This window comes from Aethalodelphis obliquidens, unplaced genomic scaffold (genome assembly GCF_003676395.1).
Source record: "Aethalodelphis obliquidens isolate GAN/ISIS:26980383/991018 unplaced genomic scaffold, ASM367639v1 scaffold58, whole genome shotgun sequence".
Taxonomy (NCBI): Eukaryota; Metazoa; Chordata; class Mammalia; order Artiodactyla; family Delphinidae; genus Aethalodelphis; species Aethalodelphis obliquidens.
Window position 1 is genome coordinate 10,395,292 of NW_020838002.1, and position 25,686 is coordinate 10,420,977.

At 36.4% G+C, this 25,686-nt stretch overlaps 1 protein-coding gene across 2 annotated transcripts in view; it reads left to right on the plus strand.

Moving 5' to 3' along the window:
• The window catches only part of USP32 (ubiquitin specific peptidase 32), a 198,299-nt gene that overhangs the window by 158,627 nt on the left and 13,986 nt on the right, over positions 1–25,686 (plus strand). Inside the window, exons 16-28 of one of the 2 annotated variants that reach the window (XM_027087307.1) lie at positions 3,450–3,567; positions 6,741–6,895; positions 8,085–8,166; positions 9,191–9,265; positions 9,740–9,878; positions 10,142–10,247; positions 11,316–11,489; positions 12,286–12,460; positions 12,996–13,147; positions 14,430–14,541; positions 15,810–16,021; positions 21,256–21,440; positions 25,459–25,545. In XM_027087307.1, the coding sequence (XP_026943108.1) occupies positions 3,450–3,567; positions 6,741–6,895; positions 8,085–8,166; positions 9,191–9,265; positions 9,740–9,878; positions 10,142–10,247; positions 11,316–11,489; positions 12,286–12,460; positions 12,996–13,147; positions 14,430–14,541; positions 15,810–16,021; positions 21,256–21,440; positions 25,459–25,545 (1,772 nt within the window). Of the gene's footprint in view, positions 1–3,449; positions 3,610–6,740; positions 6,896–8,084; positions 8,167–9,190; positions 9,266–9,739; positions 9,879–10,141; positions 10,248–11,315; positions 11,490–12,285; positions 12,461–12,995; positions 13,148–14,429; positions 14,542–15,809; positions 16,022–21,255; positions 21,441–25,458; positions 25,546–25,686 lie in introns of both variants that reach the window. The other variant, XM_027087306.1, reaches the window with a different exon arrangement.

Below are 25,686 nucleotides of genomic sequence, written 5' to 3' on the forward strand. Positions count from 1 at the left end.
CGAACCCATGTCCCCTGCATTGACAAAGGCGGATCTAATATTCTATGTCTGTAGGAGAATCATGGTGATAATTGTGTTGGATGGATAGGTAGGTAGGTAGGTAGGTAGGTAGGTAGGTAGATAGATAGATAGATAGATAGATAGATAGATAGATAGAGTTAGTGAGTGAGTGAGTGAGTGAGTGAGTGAATGAGTGAGTGAGTTTGATGTTTTGGAGTCTGCCTGAATTCAGATTACCAGTGCTAATCTCTAAACCTTAGTTTCCTCATCTGTAAAATGGTGATAACAATAATATCTACCTCATTATAGTTGTTTTGATAAGTAAATAATACATATGATTAGCACAGCACCTGATTTATAGTAAATGGTCAATAAATTTTGCCTGTTGCTACTATCATCACCATCATCATTATAATTATTAAACAAGTTTTTTTGGAGCCTCACAAAAGATCATGTTTTTTAACATTGATGTCAGATAAATATTAGTTTAATAAGTAGTAATTTTACTACATAAAAGCTTCAGTTGCAGGCTTGATAATATTTTTTTACCTCTAAATAAGATAAATTTAACCTGATTCAGGAAAAATTGCTGTAAAAACATTTAGAATATGGTGTTTCAAGTTAAAGAATACTAAATATATTTGCTACAGCAAGGTTAAAAGTAAATACTTTCATTTTTACATAAATCATACCATTAAAAAAATAGCTTTATTTAATTTGCACATGTACAAGCTCAATGATAACAAATTAAGCAATATAGAAAAAATAAAGAAGAAAATAAAAAGCATACCATATCTACCATATCCTACTACTTAAGAGATAATTACTATTAACATTTTGGTTTTCATCTTTCCAAACATTCCTCTGTGCCTATTCATATACATATACAAATATGTATAGATAATTTAATGAAATTGAATCATATTATACTTGATGTCTTGTGATCTATTTTCAGTCTAAGATAGATGCTATTGATATCTTTCTAAGCTAATAAATTTACATCTATACCATTATTTTTAATAATTGCATAGTGTTCCTTAATTTATTACATACACATGCATATGTACATAAATCACAATTAACCAATCACCACTGATGGACTTTTAGTTTGCTTCTAGATCTTAGTTGTTTAAAGCAATTTTCTGGGACTTCCCTGGCAGTCCAGTGGTTGAGACTCTGTGCTCCCAATGCAGGGGGCACAGGTTCAATCCCTGGTCGGGGAACTAAGATCTTGTGTGCTGCACCACACGACTGAAAAAAAAAAAAAAAAAAACAATTTTCTGGTGAATAGTCTCTTTCTAAACATTGTGATGATCTCTTTAAGGTAAATTCCTGTAAATGGAATTGCATCTGTTGTTTGCCGGTTATGGTTGAAGTTAATAAGTTCATATACAAGAATAATTAAAATGTAAATAAATATGTATTTATGTATGATTGTGCCTGTATGTATAAGAATTTGTTAATCTGTAATTTGCTCACAAAATCACTTATCTTGGAAAGCAAGCTACAGATTATAAAAATTACTTCTTTGTCATTTCAGATTCTGCCAAAAGTATGTTTTTTATGTAGCCTGATGACTATAGATGCAGAATTATTGATCTTTCCCAAAATCACAGTTAAACTGAAATCATAAGAGAATTTTACTGTTGGCTTTGCAGCTATCAGTGACTCTCTAGAAGTGGACAGACTTTGTTTTCCTCCAGTGTCAGGGAGAGCTCCTTTTACTGCTTTAAATAGGAGTTGAAAAAGCTCCTAAGTGGAGCTTTCCTAGTACCATACTATAGCATATCAGAACATGTAGAATAATTTTAAGAAATAGTCCTAAAGGTTTGGTTTGTAACATTGTTTTTATCTGGCTCTTTACTGCCCCCTCTTGATATTAAAAAATGCTCTGTTGCAGAATATATTGGTTACTAAGGCAAAAGGAAATGAAACAAAGCCCAATCACTTGAGACTATTAAAGGTTCTGTAAGATTTTATGTTTTAAAGAGTTTGACTGTTGACCCTGCTATCCTTTTGGAATGCTAAATTGATAAGGTGCTACTCTTAAAACTCTTAAAGCACTACTTTGGTAATACGTTTTCCTGTGTTTTGGGGCTAGCAAGCAAGTTATTAGAGAGATTACTGAAAAATCCTGTTTCAACCGTGTGACTTCCAGTTTTGTACATCCAATTTAGTTGTTTTAATCATAGACAAAAAATATATGAACAGTCCAGTTACATAAAACACAGATAGTAAATTTTTACTTGGAAACATTTTTGTTCTCACTACAAATACAAGAAATAAAATTTTAAGCAAATTTATAATATTTTTTATATGTATTAAAGAAATGGGGTTTGTTTTTTAATTTTTTTTTTTTTTGTTTTTTAATTTTATTATTTATTTTTGGTTGCATTGAGTCTTGGTTGCCGCACACGGGCTTTCTCTGGCTGTGGCGAGCAGGGGCTACTCTTTGTTGCGGTGCATGGGCTTCTCATTGCGGTGGCTTCTCTTGTTGCGGAGCATGGGCTCTAGGTGCGTGGGCTTCAGTAGTTGTGGCACGTGGGTTCAGTAGTTGTGGCTTGTAGGCTCCGTAGTTGTGGCACATGGGCTTAGTTGCTCCACGGCATGTGGGATCTTCCTGGACCAGGGCTCGAACCTGTGTCCCCTGCATTGGCAGGCAGGTTCTTAACCACTGCACCACCAGGGAAGCCCAGAAATGGGGTATCTTTAAATGATATCCAGTGATAAGTTTTTGTGAAAGTAATACATTCATACATTTCCGGGAATACTGCTGCATTTTGGGTGTCACTATGACTTATGTAGTTAATGACATGAATACTTTTGTACTTTTTTATTAACTCCATTCCTAAGAATTTGTCCTTTAAAATACCATCATTTATATGTATGAAATATGTAAAAGTGAAAAGAGTTATGGTGTAAGAGTGCTAGAATTGTAGATAATATTTAAGATTTTTTCCCCTTAATTTTGATGTTACTTGCTTTTAAATGAAAGGGGAGAAAATACCCACCAGGAATCCTAATCCTGGAAAATGGACTAAGGTGCAGGAGGCTGAGGGTCTTTAAACCCATGTAATTTAAACCTGTGAATTTCTATAATCTAACTGAAATATAGGCAGTGAACCTATTGAACATTTTAGTTTAAAAATAAATCTAAGAAATTAGGTTAAAAATGGCAAGTTTTGGGCTTCCCTGGTGACGCAGTGGTTGAGAGTCCGCCTGCCGATGCAGGGAACATGGGTTCGTGCCCTGGTCCGGGAAGATCCCACATGCCACGGAGCGGCTGGGCCCGTGAGCCATGGCCGCTGAGCCTGCGTGTCCGGAGCCTGTGCTCTGCAACGGGAGAGGCCACAACAATGAGAGGCCCGCGTACCGCAAAAAAAAAACAAAAAAAAAAGGCAAGTTTTGTTTCTTTTATAGTGATCACTTTATGTCTTTTAAAACAATAGGTAATCAAGAATAGCAAGACAGAAATCCCAGAGCTGGAATTATTTCCTCGCTATCTTCTCTTCCTGAGACAGCAGCCTGCCACTCGGACACAGCAGTCTAACATCTGGGTGAATATGGGTATGATGAGCCTGAGAATGTTTCCTCAGCATTTACCAAGAGGTAACTTAAGAATGCAGCAAGAATACCATGCATTTCCTTAAAAAAATAAAAACCGATTTGCTCATAGTCTGGTGCCACTGTACTAATACACATTTTCATCTGTTTTCATACAGAATCAGTAAATCACTTGTGGGGCTTAGATCTACGGTCATGCGCAAGAACTAGATGGGGTAGAGGCAAAATCTCAGCAGCAAACTGAGAAATGTTGTTCCCTTTTTTGGCTTGTAAACATACAAAGATAATACGTAGAAGTAAATTTTATTTATTTTGTTTCTTTGAGAACAAGACATTGTAAATTATGTGCTGGACCTAAATTAGAGTCTGCCAGTCAATGACTGGTCTTTTCAACTCCACTCAAATTTCTAAGCAGTAATTTCTTTGGCAATATCATCTTTTTTTGTTTGTTTTTTGTTTTTTTTTTAACAAAACATGATACATTTCTCATACTAGGTCCAAGGAGCCTTTATAACAGACAGATAATACAAAGGAAAAGATACATTTTTGAAAATGAAATTGACACATTTTCTTTCAAAAACATCAAGCCTATCAAAATGACATATAAGTTCTCGTTTTAATGTAATACATGCAAAAAGTTCCCTTTTGATTTCTCTGTGAGGTTAAATTTTATTTTATTTTTCTAACATCTTTATTGGAGTATAATTGCTTTACAATGGTGTGTTACTTTCTGCTTTCTAACAAAGTGAATCAGCTGTACATATACATATCCCCATATCTCCTCCCTCTTGCATCTCACTCTCACTGTCCCTATCCCACCCCTCTAGGTGGTCACAAAGCACCGAGCTGATCTATGAGGTTAAATTTTATTGATGGCCTGGACTTGCTCAATGCTTTTGCCTTGCAAATATTTGAAATAGTTCTTCTTCAGCCAAAATAATGAGTTCATCCATTTACACGTAGTCCCACACTGTGTTAACAATGCCAGAATGATGTTATAATTAATATAACTTAATATGAAAGAACTACCTTTGAATCCAAACCAACCCTATAAAGTATCATCCCTCCTTTGAAATGTAATAGGGTAGTTTTATATCTTCATTAAAGGTTGTATTCAGATAATATATGGAGATTCTTACACATACTGTTTGGTAAGAATTATAGCAAAGCAGTGGCCTCTGCCTAACCAAACTTTGTCTTGGAACACATTAAAATCAAGGAACAGTGAAATAAGAATCTCTCTGAAACACTCTTAATTTAATTTTCCATTGAATAATGATAGTATTTGCCTTGCTCCCATGGCACCCTTAGTACATATCTTTTTCAATTCTCTTTGAAAGATAACATGAGAGGCAAGATGTGTTGTTGCGCTTTTAGTAAGTATTCTTTGTAACTCTTGTGCTGATCCTAGATTTTTGCTGCTTCTGTAAATTCCACTAGATTTGTTGGTGCTATTCAAAAGCACAAAATTATGTATAATAAGTGGCTGCCTGCTTAATGAGCTATGCTACAAAAACTGTCTAGAATTCAAATAAATTTCTTATGTGGCTTAAGGACAATAGAAGTTGACTTGGACACTGCACTTGCAAATGCTTCTGAATCCTAGAACTGGGTAGTTATTATGCTCCAAATTTGTTCTTAATTTGAAATTTTATTTCTTACTAATTAGTTGTGAAATCAATCATTAATCACTTTGAAGTTTATAAAAATATGCTTTCTTGCTGTAATCTTATAACTAATCCTCTGATGTGTTTTTGGAGAAATTTGCTCTTTTGTTTTCTTCTAGGGATTATCCTTTGCTTGCTGATAGTAAATGATTTGCCTTGCTAGATGTTTAAAAATTGATCATGGTTGGGTTTGTTCTCCATAACGTGGTTTTCATCTTTCTCATTACTCAATTTATCACAGCTGTTTACTAGGCTCTTTTATTCCTTTTGGAATGACAGGTATACAAACCTTGCCACAGTTAACAATGACTTAATTGTAGCCTTTTCAACAGACAAGAAGTCATTGTTAGATGATTTTTCAGCTTATTTTAGGTGAGTTAATTCTTGGAAACTCTGAAAAAGTGGATTATGCCAGTACTTTTCTCCTCTGTTTAGTAGGTAAAGACTCAAAGCACATTTAATGGGAGGAAAAAAGCTAAGTCACCATTGAATGGATGGAAAACTACCTCGAGTGTATAATTGTACCCTTCATGGATTATATTGATATGTTAAGTGTATTTTAGTTTTGGGTTGCTCAGTAAACTATAACCTCCCATAGGCAGAGATGACCATTTTAAGCTACAGCTTTTGTCTAGATTTTTGGCTGAGTAGTTACCCAGGGTTTAGCATATTGTTTTAGCAACCTGTTTTTGATTTCCATAATCTCTTGTCATTTTATCACCCTTTTCTTTTGAAATATGTGGTTTGACTTGATATATTCTTCCTTCAGTATTCACTCTTTCCTCTTATTGCCTCTTTTTGTTTCCACCTTGAGCCCTTCAAGAATTCAAGGTCATGTCTGCTTTTCTCTTTTCGGGTGGGCAGGCCATATGATTCCCCCCTTACTACCTTTCAATAGGGCAATTTTTTTGTCATGGGAAGTTTCTTGGCTTCACTTTAAAGCTTTGTTTGGCCAAGTAACATCTATGCCTACTTAGAATTCTAAGTACAAGTAACAGTTCTTGTGTAATTGTACCAGTGTGCTAGGTAATTGGACTACTTAATGAGAGTGATGTGATTAGTAACTCAAAGACAGTTTATTTTAAGAAAGTAGATCAGGTAAATCCAATTATCTATCTGTGGAATTCAAATGCAGCCCCATTTTATCTTCCCCATTCTTACACTGAGTTTTGATTTTGCTATTGAGTGTGACTCAGCTGAGGGCAGCCTAGATACAGATGCCCGTTGATATTTGCCAGTCTTCTTGGGATCCAGATACTGCCAATTATTTGGGCCTCTAATTTTGTTGTTCTTCCTTTCAAAGTTAAGGCTTACTCTAAGACACTTAGTTCTCCTATCTTCATTTTAAAGCTTTCTCTTAAAGCGTCTTAATTTATAAAATTATTAAATCTGTAACTCTCATTTCTCATCATGTCCAAAAATAGTATGGTCCCCATTGCTGAGAGGGGTGCTTTTTTTTTTTTTTTTTTACATCTGCGTTTTTCCTTACTGTGACTACTGTGACCATAGGAAATGTACCTTCTCCGAATGCACCATTAAAGCGGGTCTTAGCCTATACAGGCTGTTTTAGTCGAATGCAGACCATCAAGGAAATTCATGAATATCTATCTCAGAGGCTGCGCATCAAAGAGGAGGATATGCGCCTGTGGCTATACAACAGTGAGGTAAGAGACATGTTGGAGTCAAGGAAAGTCCTGATTAAGTGTTAAATCCATGTTTCATAAGTATGGGTTATTTTTATCTACACTAATTGTTCTGAAAGCCATGTCTCGGAATCGCAGTGGAAACTTCAACTTTTAAATTACTGGATGCATACATATAGATATTTGTCATCTGAAACCCATAATAACAGTCATGGACAGTACCATCTTGTAAAGATTATTATTATAAAGTAACGGCAAATATCACTTTTTAACAAATAGTTTATTTTTGATTTGTCTTAAAGTAACTTATATAGATGTTAAAAAAATTCAAACAATACAAAAGTATGTAGTGAAAATTCTTCCTTTCCATCCTCTGACCCCTATCTTCCATTCTCCTCAGAGGCAGTGCTGTTAATTGCTTATATATTCTTCTAACACATGCGATATATTTCCATTAATACTCTGAAATTGGATCATAAGTAGTTTTAACCAGTTCTTTATTCCCTAGTTCCTTCTTTCTTACATTCTCCTTTGGTCACCATTGAGAGGTGACCAGTTGTATAATAAGTTAAGAGCAGAGGTCCTGGAGCTACACTGCCACGGATTAAATCTTGGCCCTCACACCTGTTAGTTGAATAACCAAGGGCGAGTCCCTTGACTCTGTGTCACAGTTTTCTCATGAGTAAATGGGGAAAATAATAGTATTTCCCTTAGGATAGTTGTAAGAATTAAATGAATTAATTTTCTGAGCACTTTAGACAGGGTGAGCATCAACAAAAATGTATAATTCTATTGCATGACATTTGGTTTTACATTTTCAATTCCTAGTAAATAATCAAGTTCCATCTTGACCACAAGCACATTTACTGAATTTCATACTAGATACTAAAAAAACTTCTTTTCTATCAGCTGTTCAGAAAATCTAAATCTCAATGAATTCTGGTTTGATATGTGATGAGTCTTTTCTGGTCTCCCGCAAATCCTATATAACTTTTTTAGAGACATAAAGTATGTGTTTACAAAGTATACATTGTCTTTCCCTCATTTTGCCACCAAAATTATAAGCATTTCTGAATAACTATAATATGCTAAATATCTGTCACGAGTTATGTAACTACAAGGATGTTTTTAATTGTCATTCATTTTTATTTCCATATTTGTTTCATGTTTAGTAATTAAATTAACAAAACATTTCCTCCTCCATATACAGAATTACCTCACTCTTCTGGATGATGAGGATCATAGATTGGAATATTTGAAAATCCAGGATGAGCAGCACTTGGTAATTGAAGGTACAAGATGGAAGCATGCATTTGTATTAGATTTTTAGGGGAAGAATTTAAAGATTGAATTACTCACTGATAATTGATTTTATAGTTTTTCCAACTGGTATTTGATCACTATATTCTATATAGTAAAGAAAACCCATTAAACCCTTATGTAATCCTACTGTAATGTAATACTATTTATATTGCTTTAAGAGAAAAACATGTCTGCATTCATTGGCTGGAAAGGGTGGAAACAGTGGGTAAAAACAAGTGAATTCAGTTATAAGTTTATAGCTCCTTAAAATTTTCAAGCTGCCTCTTTGTCAGGAGACTTTCTTGCAACAGTTAGTGGTGCAGGCTTTTCATTAGTCAACACTAGTCATTCACCAACATAAGCATAGATTTACACACTGGCAAGCACACATCATTGAAAACTTAGTGTGTCTTTTCTCATCAAGATTCATGAAACAGGGCTTCCCTGGTGGCGCAGTCGTTGAGAGTCCGCCTGCCGCCGATGCAGGGGACACGGGTTCGTGCCCCGGTCCGGGAAGATCCCACATGCCGCGGGGCGGCTGGGCCCGTGAGCCATGGCCACTGAGCCTGCGCGTCCGGAGCCTGTGCTCCACAACGGGAGAGGCCGCAACAGTGAGAAGCCCGCGTACCGCCAAAAAAAAAAAAAAGATTCATGAAACATTCCTAGCTGCCTTTGTATTAAAATGAATAGATTACTCTGGCAGTTGTCACAATTTAAGAAAGCATTGTAATAGTTCCAATGTATTAAGTTTAAGAGCTTTAATTCCTTCTATAGATGGTTGAGTATAATTTTACTTCATGTATGTAATTTAGAGATTAGCTTACTAATTAATTCTAACCAATAAAGTCTCCAGTGTAAAGAATTGGAATGGTTTCAGAGGCAATTACTAAAATTAACTTGATTTTTTTTTCAGTTTCTGATTTAGAAATAAGAACTTTTTTTTTTAACAGAAGCAATTTAGTGGGTGTGATTTGAATAGATAAGAAATTAACACATTGCTGTCTGTTTTTCCAGTTCGCAACAAAGATATGAGTTGGCCTGAAGAAATGTCCTTTATAGCAAACAGTAGTAAAATAGATAGACACAAGGGTAAGTCTACAGTGTATTATTTTTAAACAATCTTAAAATTATTCTTTTATTTTTCCTTCTCTCAACTATTGAAGTGTTAACGACTTGTAGCTTTCTAGCTCAAAAGCGATTAGGCCCCCTCTTATTTTTCTTTTTCCTGAAGCATCAAATTTCTTTCTAACCATGCAATTAAATAATTTATATATTTTGAAAGACATAATTCTAGGAGAGAATTGTTTGAACTCTAAAAAACGATCATAACAATTAAAGAGAATCACTGCTGCTCCTGGATTACAAATGAACATAGATTATCATGATTGCCGATGATGCTCCATTAAAAAGCCTCTACTTAGCATTGCAAGACCCAATAGAGAAATATTAACTCCATTTAATTGATTAGAAGAGTTATAAAAATCATTGCATTGAATACAAATAACTGTTTGGTCATGACATCTCGCTACAGCTAGGCTTCCATTCTCATGTTGTTTGTTCCAGTTCCGACAGAAAAGGGGGCCACAGGTCTGAGTAACCTGGGAAACACATGCTTCATGAACTCAAGCATCCAGTGTGTTAGTAACACACAGCCACTGACACAGTATTTTATCTCAGGGAGACATCTTTATGAACTCAACAGGTAATCTTCCTTGAGTCATTGGCTCTTAACTTTTATAACTTTGCTATGAACACAATATTACCTAAATCTCCTCTCTCTTCACCCTGGGGGAGCAAAGTCTTAATCTCATTTGCCCTATTAAGCATGAAGTAAGGACCAAATGCTACTTCTCTTATTTTGAAAAGATATTTTGATGTGAGGAAACAGACTCTAGGCATTTCTGTGTCCACATGATTGTGATTTATAAGAATCTTTGGCAACGAATTTTCCTCTCAAACTTCTAGGACAAATCCCATTGGTATGAAGGGGCATATGGCTAAATGCTATGGGGATTTAGTACAGGAACTTTGGAGTGGAACTCAGAAGAATGTTGCCCCATTAAAGCTTCGGGTAAGCATGTTAAAATAATATAAAGGTATTTAAGTCCTAAGCAGTTATTTAAGTAATTATTTTTCTCTACATGTTATTTATATTTAGCTTTTTAGTTTTAGTGTAATGTTTTTGGGTCCTTCACAAGGCATAAACTGGATGTCAGATACTTTTACTTCTTCACATATATGCAAAATACTACTATAGACATACTGGGTAGAAAAAGATCAAAAGTATAGTCTAAATTTGGGATGTCATTCATTTTACTAATTTGTCAGGTATCTTACTTGTATATACAGTAAGCCTTTCTTTCTTAATCCTTCACTATTAGCAGTATTCTAACTGCAAGGTAGACTTGAGTCTAATTAATGATACTCCATACATTTTTAACATTACTAAGATAATTACTTCTATCTGTAGAATTTTAAAAAGTAGCAGAAAGAATGTAATTTAATGGATACAAATTTGACATTAATATCATATGCAGTGAATTCTAGTTGATGTTAGGATTACCAGCCACTGTAATAATTATGTATTAACTCATTTAATCTTCTAAGTGGCCCTACAGTATAAAGCAACATTATTATCCGCATTTTATGGCTCAGGAAACTAAGACTCATAGCAGTCAAATAGCTTGTCCAAGGTTGCAAGCTAGTTACTAAGTCCTCACAGTTGAACATGAGGCTATTCTGCCTCTAATAATAAAAGCTAGGATACAACAAGACCAGAAAAGCTAACTGTAAAAGAAAACATTATAAAAGGGAATCTTCCAATGTGAGCAAATGCCATTTTAATATTTCCATCTTGTATCTTAAATAGCTATGTACCTTAAGAACTGTTTGCTTATATGATGCTAAACCAGGACATAGGATTGGCCATAATACTTTTTTGGGGCTGGGGGAGGGAGCATCATTTGAGATTAAGATTAGAAAGATTTCATGATTATCCAAAATATGTTTGCTGAAATAGAGACAGACTAAATACTATACTATGTATCTTCTTCTAATGCCTCTGATAGAATTATGGGCATGTTCTTTCTAAACTTTATGAGATAGCAAATAATGAGTTTGATTCCTCTTATATTTATAGTGGACCATAGCAAAATATGCTCCCAGGTTTAATGGGTTCCAGCAACAAGACTCCCAAGAACTTCTGGCTTTTCTCTTGGATGGTCTTCATGAAGATCTCAACCGAGTCCATGAGAAGCCATATGTGGAACTAAAGGACAGTGATGGCCGACCAGACTGGGAAGTAGCTGCAGAGGTTTGTCAGTTTTGAGTTTCTAATGTAAGCAATAGATAAAATATTCTGACCACAAATACGTGTTGCACAACTTAATGATAACTAAACTATTCTGCGGTCAGAATTTTACTGCGAAAATGAAGGAATTTACGTTTCTCTGCTTATTTCTTGTGCAATAATCCTAAAACAAAGCATCTTTAATGAAAATAGAAAAGTGTTTCCTCTTCAATGTAAATTTGGGGGAGAGGATGTAGGAATAATCATTCAGTAGAAATTTAGGAGTCCCCATAATTGCTAAAGTAATGTGTACAGTGACCAATAGGCATATTTTATCCGCTTTTTAATGGACAAAGAACTCATCATTGTTACTATGGTAAGAAGAAAGAAAAAAATAGGGTTTTCCGTCTGAATTTAATACGTTATAGATTGAGCAGAAAGAATCACATTCTATTGTGGACCGCCAGGGAAGTCCCGATGGTGGTATTTTTAAAGAAGGGAAATATGTAAGCCCAAAGCTGCCGATGCGGAGTGATCTGGCTATGTCACTACAGTCTAGATTTACCCCAGTGAGTGCTGCTGCTACACTTGGCAGCTCTTCTGTGTTACCACTGTTGCCAGAATTCTTAAAGTATTTTATGTATTTCTCTACTATCTCAGTAGACAGTATATTTTAAATTACATATCTGACTTGTAAATTTGTAGGCATGAAGCTTTTATTTTTTAAGGATTATATTCTTGACATTTAGATCTAATATATTTAACCATTTTCTTTGAATTTGGGGAGATAAAAAATTTCTCTAATCATTTTTCTTGCTAGGCCTGGGACAACCATCTGAGGAGAAATAGATCAATAGTTGTGGATTTGTTCCATGGGCAGCTAAGGTCCCAAGTCAAATGCAAGACATGTGGGCATATAAGTGTCCGATTTGACCCTTTCAATTTTTTGTCTTTGCCACTACCGATGGACAGTTATATGCACTTAGAAATAACAGGTGGGTCGCAAAGTTATGAAAAATTATTTAATTCCATTGTCTTTTACCTTATTCAAGCAGCCTGAATTTGTAAGTATAGTCATTTGTGTATAATGCGTTCTCATAAAGATTGGTAGTCAGCATGTTATAATTTTTTTTTTTAATTTTATTGGTGTTAGTTGGTTTACAGTGTTGTGAGCATGTTACAATTTAACAGTCTAATTTCAGGCATGATTTGAGGTTTGAAAGACTTGGAATATGGGTCCATTTTTGTGCCCATTGAGTCTTCTGTCAGTTTCAAATGTGCCAGGAACTCTCTTTAAAATCTTGCAAAGCCACTCACACTTCTGTATCAGATGAATATTCAAAAAATAATGATTTTACTTAAGATTATCTTTAAGCACCATCTGTCGTAGTGTTTACATATAAAATTAAAATTCTAGACTGAAATGTTTGCTATTTCCAAGTCTCTCTCTCACACACACACACACACACAGTGTAAAGCTTTCAATGAAACCTGAATTTTACTGGTAAAAAAATCTTTTCTCTTTACTAGTTATTACGTTGGATGGTACTACCCCTGTACGGTATGGACTAAGACTGAATATGGATGAAAAGTACACAGGTTTAAAAAAACAGCTGAGCGACCTCTGTGGACTTAAATCAGAACAAATCCTTCTTGCAGAAGTACATGGTTCCAACATAAAGGTGATATTAGCTGTTCTTTTTAGGAAACTCTTGATTCCATCCTTCAAAGATCACAGTTTTCTCAATTAATTATTGTGTCAAATGACCAAGGGAGATAATAAAACACAACAAAAACTGGAAAAAAATTTGTGAAGTTTTTCGTTCTGGAAGAAACTTAAAAGAGTTGTCTACCAGGGGCTTCCCTGGTGGTGCAGTGGTTGAGAGTCTGCATGCCGATGCAGGGGATGCGGGTTCGTGCCCTGGTCCGGGAGGATCCCACATTCCGCGGAGTGGCTGGGCCCGTGAGCCATGGCCGCTGAGCCTGCGCGTCCGGAGCCTGTGCTCCACAACAGGAGAGGCCACAACAGTGAGAGGCCCGTGTACCGCAAAAAAAAAAAAAAAAAAAAAAAAAGAGTTGTCTACGAGAATAAAAGAGTAATAATGACGGTGGTATTTTTTTTATTTATTTATTTTTGGCCACATTGCATGGCATGCAGGATCTTAGTTCCCCTACAAGGGATCGAACCCGTGTCCCCTGCGGTGGAAGCACAGAGTCTTAACCATTGGACCACCAGGGAAGTCCCAATGGTGGTATTTTTAAAGAAGGGAAATATGTAAGCCCAAAGCTACCTATATGGAGTGATCTAGCTGTGTCACTACAGTCTAGATTTACCCCCAGTGACTGCTGCTGCTACATCTAACAGCTCTTCTGTATTACCACTATTGCTAGAATTCTTAAAGTATTTTATATATGTACAAATGTGTTCTTTTAGTACTTATTTATGAATATATATACCTGGCCTTTCAACACACTAAGAAATTAAAGAGTAAAGACAAAGTGACACAAATCACTTCTTGCATACCAGCTGGAGAAACAAGAAATTTAATAAATATATTGCCTACCCTAAATTGAGCTCCTACCACTGGTATTATTTATATTCATCTTTGGGATTTCTGAACAAACTCCCACCTCTTTGACATTTTTTTTCATACGTAATGCGGAGGTGAGATCTCTCTGGGGATTTTGGGTTTAGATTCTTGAAATGATGGACAAAACTTAAGAAGTCAGTTATACACATCATACTGCCCTCCTATGAAAGGGGATAATGGTTTTGTCAGGAAGGTTAGTTTTCACTTAGTTTATCAAGCTTTCATTTATAGTTATTTTAGAAAAATTATTCGGACATCTTATTTGTTTTACTGATAAAAGGATCTAAGACATTTGCTTCAGATCTATCAGAGGGATGATTCTCCATTTTATCTGAAACATCTCCCCCTTCTCATCTTGCCTCTTTTTCTATAGAATTTCCCTCAGGACAACCAGAAAGTACGACTCTCAGTGAGTGGATTTTTGTGTGCATTTGAAATTCCCGTCCCTGGATCTCCAATTTCAGCTTCTAGTCCAGTACAGACAGGTAAGATAGAACTAGAGCTCCTTCTCATGATTTTAGCTTTGAATAACAGTCTAAGGGTTGTCATCCTTTTTAGGCTTTTGTTTAGGCTAAAAATATTAGAGCAAAAGAATTTTGGAGCCTGAAGGAAACCTTGGTGATCATTTATCTCAAATCCTCATTTTATAGGTGAGGAACCTAAAATTCAGAGAACCTAAGTTAGATAGGTAGTTACTAGCTAAATCTACCACTGGAATTCAGATGTCCTTTAACTCTTTTATCTAATATTAACATGGTAACGGATGGTATGAGAGAAATGTACTATCAGAAAACAAAATAATAAATTTGACTAAAAAGGAATCTGTTTATCTAATATTGCCTGTGATTTAATATGGTCATCCAATGAGTCTTTTTGGCCATTAGTGGGGTTTGTCTCCTCTTTATACTGTTGCCAGTTAGATTCGTTCCCCAACTATAACATGCTTCAGAGAGAATGAGGCTCCTCTCATTGGCACTCAGTAGATAGTACTGATGGTTGGGTTGGTGGATGATTTAACATTGCTTTTTGGTTATCATCACTGTCCAATAGAACTCTCTGCAATGAGGAAAACTTCCTGTAATCTTTGCCATCCAATAGAGTTATCTACTAGTCACATGGACTGTTTAGCACTTGAAATGTGGCTAGTCAAAGGGAGGAAATGCACTTTTAATTTAATTTTAATTTAAAAAGCAGCGACTTTCATCAGTTGTAACAAATGTTTCACTCTGGTGGGGCAGGTTGCTACTGGGGGAGGCTGTGCTGGGTGGGGGCAGGCAGCAGGTGGGAAATCTCTACCTTGCTCTTTATTTTACTGAGTCTAAAACTGCCCTAAAAAATAGTCTTTTTTAAAAGTTAAACAATTTTTTAAAAACCCATCATCTGGCTTGGGACTACCGTCTTAGAACATTTCTAGAAGAATGGAGAAATGAATTTTTAGAGGAGAGGAAAAAGAAAAACAGTAGAACTGTTTTCGTGCCACAACACGGTACTAATAAAGATTGTTGGAAAAATTCTGCTTACTCTTTCTATCAGCTACTCATGCTTTGTCATTTAGTCAGAAGTGTGAGTTATCGAGGTAAAATCTGAAGTTAAAATCTTCCAGTTAATCTAGAATTATCATTTGACCTATGATTCCTCCCTGTCCTCTGTTAAAAGAGAGTGTCAGTGGTCTGGGCTCCAGCGATATTTGAGAAAAGAGCAAAGATAAAGGTACCACAGACTTGTAATGCTATACTTACCTTTGAATTTGTAGATTTCTCCTCTTCCCCATCTACAAATGGAATGTTCACCCTAACCACCAATGGGGACCTGCCTCGATCCATATTCATCCCCAATGGAATGCCAAACACTGTTGTGCCATGTGGAACTGAGAAAAACTTCACAAATGGAATGGTGAACGGTCATATGCCATCTCTTCCTGACAGTTCCTTTACAGGCTACATCATTGCAGTCCACCGAAAAATGGTTAGTTTAATGTTAGGCAAGTTACTGCTGGTCTTGCCAGTGTTATTTATGAAACAGCCATTTTCTGTCTTTGCAACATCTTCAATGTGTGCACTTTCAATGTGTTATGTTCTAAGTGATTGCAGCCAGGATTTAATATCACACATGACGGCCTACGTATGAAATGACATTCCTCACTCATGTATCAAGCAGCAACAGGAGAGCTGGTGCATCTGAATATAGTACTACTGTCTTTAAAAAGTTTGTGGCTCCTATATGTTCATGTAGCCACATACATCTTCTCCGCCATATAAGTGTAGATGCCTTTGGGGAGAAGGTTTTGTTTGTTTGTTTTGGAGGGAGAAACAAGAAGATTCTTGGGCAAGACAAGTTGTTTCCTAGGACTGCTGTAACAAATTACCACAAGCTTGGTGGCTTAAAACAACAGAAATTAATTCTTTCACAGTTCTGAAGGCCAGAAGTCTGAAATCAAGGCATCAACAGGGTTGTGCCCCCTCCATAGGTTTTATGAGAGAATCCTTCTTGCCTCTTCCAACTTGTACAGGCATTCCTTAGCTTGTGGCTGTATAACTCCAATCTCTGCATCTGTCTTGGCCTTCTTCTCCTTCTTCCTCTGCCTTTCACTGATAAGAACAATTGTCATAGGATTTAGGGGCCATCCAAATAATCCAGGATGATATCTCAATTAATTACATATGCAAAAACCCTTTTGCCATATAAGGTCATATTCGTAAGTTCTTGGAGTTAGGATGTGGACATATCTTTTTGGGGACCACCAAAATTCACTACAGAAATCATTTATCATAAAATTATCATTTATTCAAAAAACTAAGTACCAAGAGAAAAATTAAATACCTGGAAATAAACTTTACAAAAAATATACAAGGTATCTGTATAGAAAACAATAAAATATTATTGCTAGAAATTAAAGAAGACTCAGATGTTTGAAGGAACAGACTGTGTTCATGGATTAGAAGACTCAGTATTTCAAACATATCCGTTCTCCACAAACAAATCTACAGATTCAATGCATAATCCCAATAAAAATGCATACTCTGTATGTGTATGCTTGTGTGTGTATAAATTGATAAGCTGATTCTAATATATGGAAGCACAAAGCACTAAAATAACCAAGACAGTCTTGAAGAAGAACAAAACATGAAGAATTGAGCTACCAGATATAATGATTTTATAAAGCAATGATACTGGAGACATTGTGATATTGGTGTGAGAAAAGGCAAATAGACCAATGAAATAAAATAGAGAGCCCAGAAACAGGGCTCTGTTATGTATGAACACTTGATTTATAACAAAGATGACATTACAGAGCAGTGGAAGACAGTTTTCTCGGTAAATTGTGCTGGGATAATTGAATAGCCATATGAAACTTGACACACCTACCTCTCACCACATAAAAATCAATTCCAGGTGGACTGCAGAATTAAATATGAAGGAAAAGCAGACCCTAGAAGATAATAAACGTGAATATATTCCTGACCTTGGTTTAGAGAAAAAGATTCTTGAACAGGACACAGAAAGCACTAACCATAAAAGAAAAGATAAATTGTACATCATTAAAATTATGAACTTCGGTTTCATCAAAAGACATCACTAAGAAAGTAAAAGGCAAGCCTAGGAGTAGAAGATGTTTGTAACTCATATAACCAACAAAAAGGCTCAATCCAGAAAATATAAAGGACTCCTATAAGTCACTAAGAAAAAACAATTCAATAAAAAAATGGCTAATACTTAAATAGGCACATCACAGAAAGGATATCTAAATCGCCAATAATCATATGAAAAAGTGATCAGCCACACTGCTAATTAGGGAAATGCAAATTAAAATCACATTATGAAGACTACTCTGGTGGCGCAGTGGTTAAGAATCCGCCTGTCAACGCAGGAGACGTGGGTTTGAGCCCTGGTCCGGGAAGATCCCACATGCCGTGGAGCAACTAAGCCCGTGCGCCACAACTACTGAGCCTGAGCTCTAGAACCCGTGCACCACAACTACTGAGCCCACGTGCCACAACTACTGAAGCCCACGGCCTAGAGCCTTTGCTCCACAACAAGAGAAGCCACCACAATGAGAAGCCCGCGCACCACAATGAAGAGTAGCCTGCACTCTCCGCAACTAGAGAAGACCACGTGCAGCAACGAAGACCCAAGGCAACCAAAAATAAATATTTTTTTTAAAAAACCCACATTACAATATCACTGCACACCCACCAGAATAGCTATCATTATTAAACAGGTTGACAGTGTTGGTAAGAATAATTGAGCAACAGGAAATCTCATACACTGCTGATGAGAGTGTACATTAATACGGCTACTTGTAAAAATAGTTTTCTAATTAAAGATAAGTAATTTCACTATTCCCTTTTGTGTTTTTATGAAAACACAAAATAAAACCACTAAATGTCCATTAGTAGTAGAAAGGATAAGGAAATTGAGACATGGTCATATAATAGAATATTATACAGCAATGAAAATAAATGAATTTTTAGTTATACCCAACATAAATGAATCTCATAAACATAATGTGGGAAAGAAACAAGACACAAAAGAAATACCAATAATATGATTCTATTTATAAATAAAAACTTTAAAGACAGGGAAAATGAAATTTTCTGTTTATGCGTAGGGTATAAAATGATAAAGAAAAGCAAAGAATTGATTACCATAAAATTGAGAAAAACTGTTACCGTTAGGAGGAAGGAAGAATTTGTGATTGGGAGGAAGCAAGAGGAAGGCTCTGGAGTGCTGGCTGAATTGTTTCTTGACCTGACTGGTGATTACACAACTATTTGCTTTGTGATAATTCTTTGAAATGTATATTTTCCCTCCTTTGAATCAGTAACTCCCGAGTTAAAGTGATTTTCTGACCATGTGAATGATGTTCTATGGAACATATTCTAAACAGGATTGTATGAGTGGACATCCTAGAGAATTAAGGGATATATTTGTGTCTTGGAATTTTGTTTAAGCACAGCTCCAACAGGTCCCATCAGCTAAAATAATTGGGGTGATTCATTTATTTCCCCATGTCTTTTTTAACGGAGCGTTATCAGATTATATATTAAGAACACTGACGTATTTTTAATCTTTCTTAGAAAACAGCTCTCTTCATTTATCATGTATATGTTACATAAAGTGCTTGTAAGTGCTAAAGCATTATATATAGGTTTTTGTAATTATTGGACCATAAAGCCATATTGTCAGCTCGAAATTTTCACCTTTTAACCAGTTCCCTGTTTCCAGTTTCCTTCATGATCTAGCAGCTTCTTTGGGGAATGCCTAAAATTGATTTTACCATCTGTCCCAAGTCAACTCCCTTTTCCCATTATTGATGTGAAAGGCAACACCGTTCTTCCATGCTAAAGGCTAAAGCCTAGAAGTGTTCTTAGATTTTTTTTCCCCTTTTCTTCTAAAACCCTATATTCAGTGTATCATTATGCCTTTTAATTTCTTCTTTCAAAATACTACTTGAATTTACCATTTTTCGTCATTTTCATTGCCACCTTCTTCTTTCAGACTCTTTGATCTCATGGTTGACTTACTTTGAAAGTATTTTTCTTCTACTCCCTTCTACAAGATAGAAAAAGAAGGGGAATAAGGCAAGGTAACATAGGCAAGAATATTCAGAGACTAAAGGGAGAAATAGTGTTGTGTTGACACAACAACTAAAGGGAAGTCAGTTTCAAAAAAAAAATTAAGAAAGAAAGACGTGGTTACATAGGCCAGAGACATCAAAAAGAATGAAAACTGAGAAGTTGGGCTGTGTAACCAAGTAAAGAAATAGGGCAAGAACTTAGCACAGTTAGGTCAAGTGAGTTTTTTCAGATTAGAGAAAAAGTTGTTAGGAGAGGACAAAAGGAAAATTCCTGATGCAGTAAAGCTGGGAGCATTATCCCATTAGGAACTGAGCAGGTATGGGCCACAGGGCCCTGGGAGAAGTTACCTTCAAGAGGATGAAAATTGTGTGGGTTTAGAAGAGAAATACAGGGACTTCCCTGGTGATACAGCGGTTAAGAATCCACCTGACAAGGCAGGGGACACGGGTTCGAACCCTGGTCCAGGAAGACCTCACATGCAGCAGAGCAATTAAGCCCGTACACCACAACTACTGAGTCCACGTGCCACAGCTACTGAAGCCCACGCACCTAGAGCCCATGCTCTGCAACAAGAGAAGCCACCACAATGAGAAGCCTGCGCACCGCAGTGAAGAGTAGCCCCCACTCGCTGCAACTAGAGAAAGCCTGCGCGCGGCAACGAAGACCCAACGCAGCCAAAAATAAATAAATTAATTTTTAAAAAAAAGAAGAGAAATACACTGAGAAGAGTAAAGAAATAGTTGCTTAAATGACCTCATTTATTTAGTAAAATAAGTCATCTACCAGGAGTTGGAGTGGAAGAAAAGTAGAAGTTTTAGAAGAGAAAAACTCATCTAAGTTTTTTGATTTTTAAAAAATAGTTCTGAACTCTGTCCACATTTCTGTGGGTCTTATAATAATATAACTACCAACACATGAAATGGGGTCTTAAAATCATGTACTTAGCTAATCTTAAGTGAATAATGGCAAAACAAAATACTTGAGGATCTGAAATAAGAGAGTCTTTTCACTTAGAAACTAGTGGGTTTATAAGTTGTTGGCTTAGCTTCTCTACTATATAAAGACCAAGCTTAAAGAATTAAATGTCCAAGCGCTCATCAGCTTTTTTGAGTAATCCTGCAACTCCCAGCAACCTTTCTATTATACTGAACTTTTGTTTTAAGCCATCATTTCCAAGCTAATTCTGTGCAGTATCTCCATGTTAAGAAATGATAAAAATCTCCTTTAACATACTCAAAGCAAACGTTTTAAAAGTTTACCTTACTTTTATTCTATCATGTAATTAAGAATATGATTTTTAATTTTTTTACATATGATTCAGTGTGTGTGAGAAATATTTATCAGAGAAAAACTACGCAGTTTGAAAATATTAAATGCTGAAAACCCAAGTTTGATAGAGAGCAACTCTGAAATTGGCAATACCTCAACCTTTTAGTGATTCCACTTTGAATAACCATTCTCTTCATATTAATAAAAGATGGTCCTATAAATAAAGAGAAGTGTGATAGCGACTAAGTTGAAAATGGTAGTGATGCCTGTTTTTGGCAGTCTTAGAAGAATGAAAGGGAGGAATCAGAGGCCTATCTTCTCCGCTCTTCCTTCTCTTGTTTGTACATACAGATGAGGACAGAACTGTATTTCCTGTCATCTCAGAAGAATCGCCCCAGCCTTTTCGGAATGCCTCTGATTGTTCCATGTACTGCGCATACCCGGAAGAAAGACCTGTATGATGCAGTTTGGATTCAAGTATCTCGATTAGCCAGCCCACTCCCACCTCAGGAAGCTAGTAATCATGCGCAAGATTGGTGAGTTTCAGGGCATCTTCCTAGATCTTTGGTTTCCAAATGTAGAAGAAGAATTTATGTGAATTCTGTGTGATTTATAGGACCCATTCCATGTCAGGTTAATCACTCCTTGAAGAACCATCCAGAGAACATACAGTTCAACCATTTGGTTTGGTCTTTTGAGTAGGAGAGACTGTACGCCTTCCTTTCATCACCTAGACATTCCAGTGTCTAATAATTGTTGTATTCTGATCTCTTACCTAAATTTTTTCAGCTAGTATTTTATATGCTTCAGGTAATATCCTTGGCTTCTGTTACTACAAAAGTAGAGAGTATGAATTCACCAGGAAATTTGCATCATCTCAACCCTCTGAAATTCCAAATGGGAGCAGTATCTATACGTGCATATCTATACATGAACTCTGAAAAAGTCTCATGCCATAACAATGATTCAGTTGGATTATCTCCCTACCATGTCATTTTAACATGGAGTAATTTCATAAGTCTTGGTAAAGAAAATAAGCATCTTCTGGTTTTTTTTCCATTCCTCTTACCACTGTTCTATTGGATTAGTAAATGTATTTACTTCTAATAATCTTTGGGATTGTGTTGCCTTTTATATCTCATTTGAATTGAAGATCATTTTCTTGTTATCATGGTACAAGTGGGAGTTTTGCTTCTGTGTTAACTGAGTAAAGAAATTATTTTTGCAGATAGGTTATTTGTTATGGTATGAGGGTCTTTTGATAATTAGGATACGGCTTAAGGTAAATAAATTTTAAAGGAAAAGTACAAATAATAGATAAGTGATTTAATTGATGAATGTTGTGTTTAGTAAAAATGACAATAGGGCAAGATTAAATTTGAAGTGAAAATCTAATCTAGCTTCTAGATGAGGACTTTTCCCAGGGCTTGCTAATGAATCAGATATAGAGTATGAGGGGAGGAGGAATCCAAGCTAGATTTTCAGCCTGAACAATTGTTTGTGAATGCTGATACCATTTAATGAAATGAGGAAGACTGGAGAAGGAGTAGGTTTTGGCAAGCAATGATAGGAATCAAGCTAAATTCAAGATCTGTGTTATATTTTCAAGTGGGAGATAGACTTAAGGTCTTTCCAGGAGGTATAAATATAGGTTTCATCAGCAAATAGTTGGTATTTAAAGCCCTGAGACCAGTTGATATTATTTAGATAGTAAGAGAAAAGATGCCTAAGATCTAATTCCTGATGCATTCCAGCATTTAGAGGCTGACTAATGGAGGGAGAGACAACAAAGGAGATTCAGAAGGAACAGCCAGTGAAGTAAGAAGAAAACCAGGAGTGAGTAGTGTCCCAGAAGTTAAGTGAAGATAGTGTTTAAGGGAGGACTGGTCAGATTAAGAGAAGGACTGGGAATTGACCACTGGATTTGATAAAATGGCAGTCTTTGGTGACCTTGCAAAAGCTGTCTTAGTGGAGTGGTGTAGATGAAGACACAGAGGTTAGGGCTTCCCTGGTGGTGCAGTGGTTGAGAGTCTGCCTGCCGATGCAGGGGACACGGGTTCGTGACCCGGTCTGGGAGGATCCCACATGCCGCGGAGCGGCTGGGCCCGTGGGCCATGGCCGCTGAGCCTGAGCATCCGGAGCCTGTGCTCCACAGCGGGAGAGGCCACAACAGTGAGAGGCCCACATACCGCCAAAAAAAAAAAGACACAGAGGTTAGAGTAGGTTAAAGAGAAGATGGTCCTACAGACATTAAAAGAATAACAAGGGCTTATCTTTTAGAGATAACACAGTGAAATATTTATGGATGAAAATGATAAAATGCCTTTGATTTTCTTCAAAAGTATCTAGTGAGTCACAGTAGCCAAGAGGTGGAAACAACCCAGAAGTCCATCAAGAGATGAATGGATAAACAAAATGTGGTATATACATACAGTGGAGTATTATTCAGCCATAAAAAGGAATGGAGTTCTGATACATACTACAACATGGATGAGCCTTGAAGACATTACACTCAGTGAAATAAGCTAGACACAAAAGGACAAATATTTGTATGATTCCACTTTTATGAGGTGTATCTCGAATAGGCAAGTTTATAGACAGAAAGTAGATTAGAGGTTAACAAGGTCTGGGGGGAGGGGAATTTATTATTGCTTAATGGATAGAGTTTCTGTTTGAGAAGATAAAAAGGTTCTGGAGCTGGGTGGTAGTGATAATTGCACAACATTGTGAATGTACCTAATGCCTCTGAGTTGTACACTTAAAATGATTAAATAGTAAATTTTATGTATATTGTACCACATTTTTAAAAAATGGAATAAAAGAATCTAGTGGGGCTAGGTAAGGGTATAGATGAAATAAGAGTGGCCAAGAGTCGATGATTAATTGTAGTTGGGTGCTGTTCATTGTACAGTTCTCTACTTTTCTGAGTATTCATGTCAATAAATTTGAAAATTTAGATTAAATGGACAAATTCCTGGAATTGAGGATCCATGCAGAAGATGATTAGTTTGAGGGACAGTGGATAAGGAGGAAAGTGAGGATTTGAGGGCAGTGATTGGAGGTTTATGTTGGGTCAAAGAATTGTTAGAGTAGTGATACTTGAATAAGTGATCCAAGAAGATAGGAAATGTTTGTTTCAAAGTAGGATGTTTGGAATTGAGATTTTTGGAGATGGTAAAGTCCTTATCATGGCTTCATTACCTTCAGCAGCCATGTAATAGCCACCATCAATTGACAAGATCTAGAATATGACCATTGGAGAGGGTAGATCAATATAGAATGGAGATTATTGTTGGAAGAGAGAAGGCCAAGGAGTTGTTAGGTAAGTTACATTGAAGTCACCAAAAGTATGATGGAAGTGACAGAGAGAAAAACAGTGAACTGCGTTCTAAAATCTTTAGTGAATAAAGAAAAAATGTCCCTACCAAGGAGGAATAGCAAGCAGGTGGTATAATTCAGTAGCAGATGCTACATAGAAACCAGAATTTTACCAGAAGTGGTAAAGAGGAGTAAGGAGGAGACCCATATCACCTTCAGGTTCTGGGGTGTATGAGAAGAAAGCTAGCACTTAAGAGGTGAACTGGAAGCAGAGTCCTCAGGAAAGCCAGGTTTCCGTTAGAGCAACAAAGTAAAGAGACTTTTTAGAAGAGGGTGCTGCACAGTTCTCTGCCAGAGTGCTACCTGGTTGTTTTGTCCCTTTATCTTTCTTTGGATTCCTTACTTACCATTGACCTGGTTTTCATTGACATGATACTGAGCAGCATGGGCTATCAATAGTCATTCAATCAAGTTATGCAGAAAGCTGGGAACTGCTGTGACAGGCATGATACTCACTGTTGCCCTTACAGTGAGTCCTTATCATGGTTTTATTACCTTGAGCAGCCATGCAATAGCCACTACAAATTGCCAAATGATCCATAAAGTATATTGCTCTTATGTTATAGTCATTGCATTGCTTCTTATTGGGGCAAGGATGAATAAATTTTTTTAAATTTGGAGAACTCGCAAAGCTATCTTGCAGTTAAGACATTACCCTAAAAATGTTACGTAGCTTATAGCTTTAGATAGTTAAGGCAAGGAAAGGGGGTATCTGTCATGTACCACATCAGGGATTCTCATTAAAGAAGCTTCTAAATATATAGTCAGTCAACTCCTCTAATACCATTATGACCTTTCAGCTTTCTGTGGTCTGTCAGTGTTCTTGTCATGGAAGAGGTCTGGTTTAATGTGAATTAAATCTCTTGATAGAATTAGGGCTGAAGGATAATTAGCATTTGATTTCATGATTAGTTTATTTTTATGAAATTTACGTGGACCACATGGACTCGCTCGGAGACATCTGGCAGTCTGCTGTGTCTCCCCCTCTATAAGCAGGGAGCCCTGAGTGTGGTTGCACAGGGCTGCAGTTAATGGGTTAGGATAACCAGCATTGAGCTGTCAATGTGAACATACTGCTCTGACAGATGCCTCTTTCTAGGGTTAGTTCAAGAGAAGATGAAAGAGACCTCAACTAAGAAATGTTTCTTATACTCTTTGGTTTATGTTCTGTTTCAGTGATGACAGTATGGGTTATCAGTATCCATTCACTCTACGAGTTGTGCAGAAAGATGGGAACTCCTGTGCTTGGTGCCCATGGTATAGGTAAAGTGACCTTCTGCAAAAGAAAAATTTTAGAATTGCAGCTTCAGATATTATACCCTTTTCATAACGTTTCCAGTTTCTAGAAGTAATAATGAATAATGAAAAGCTTGAAATAAACTTAGGAATTCTTCATTCATCTCT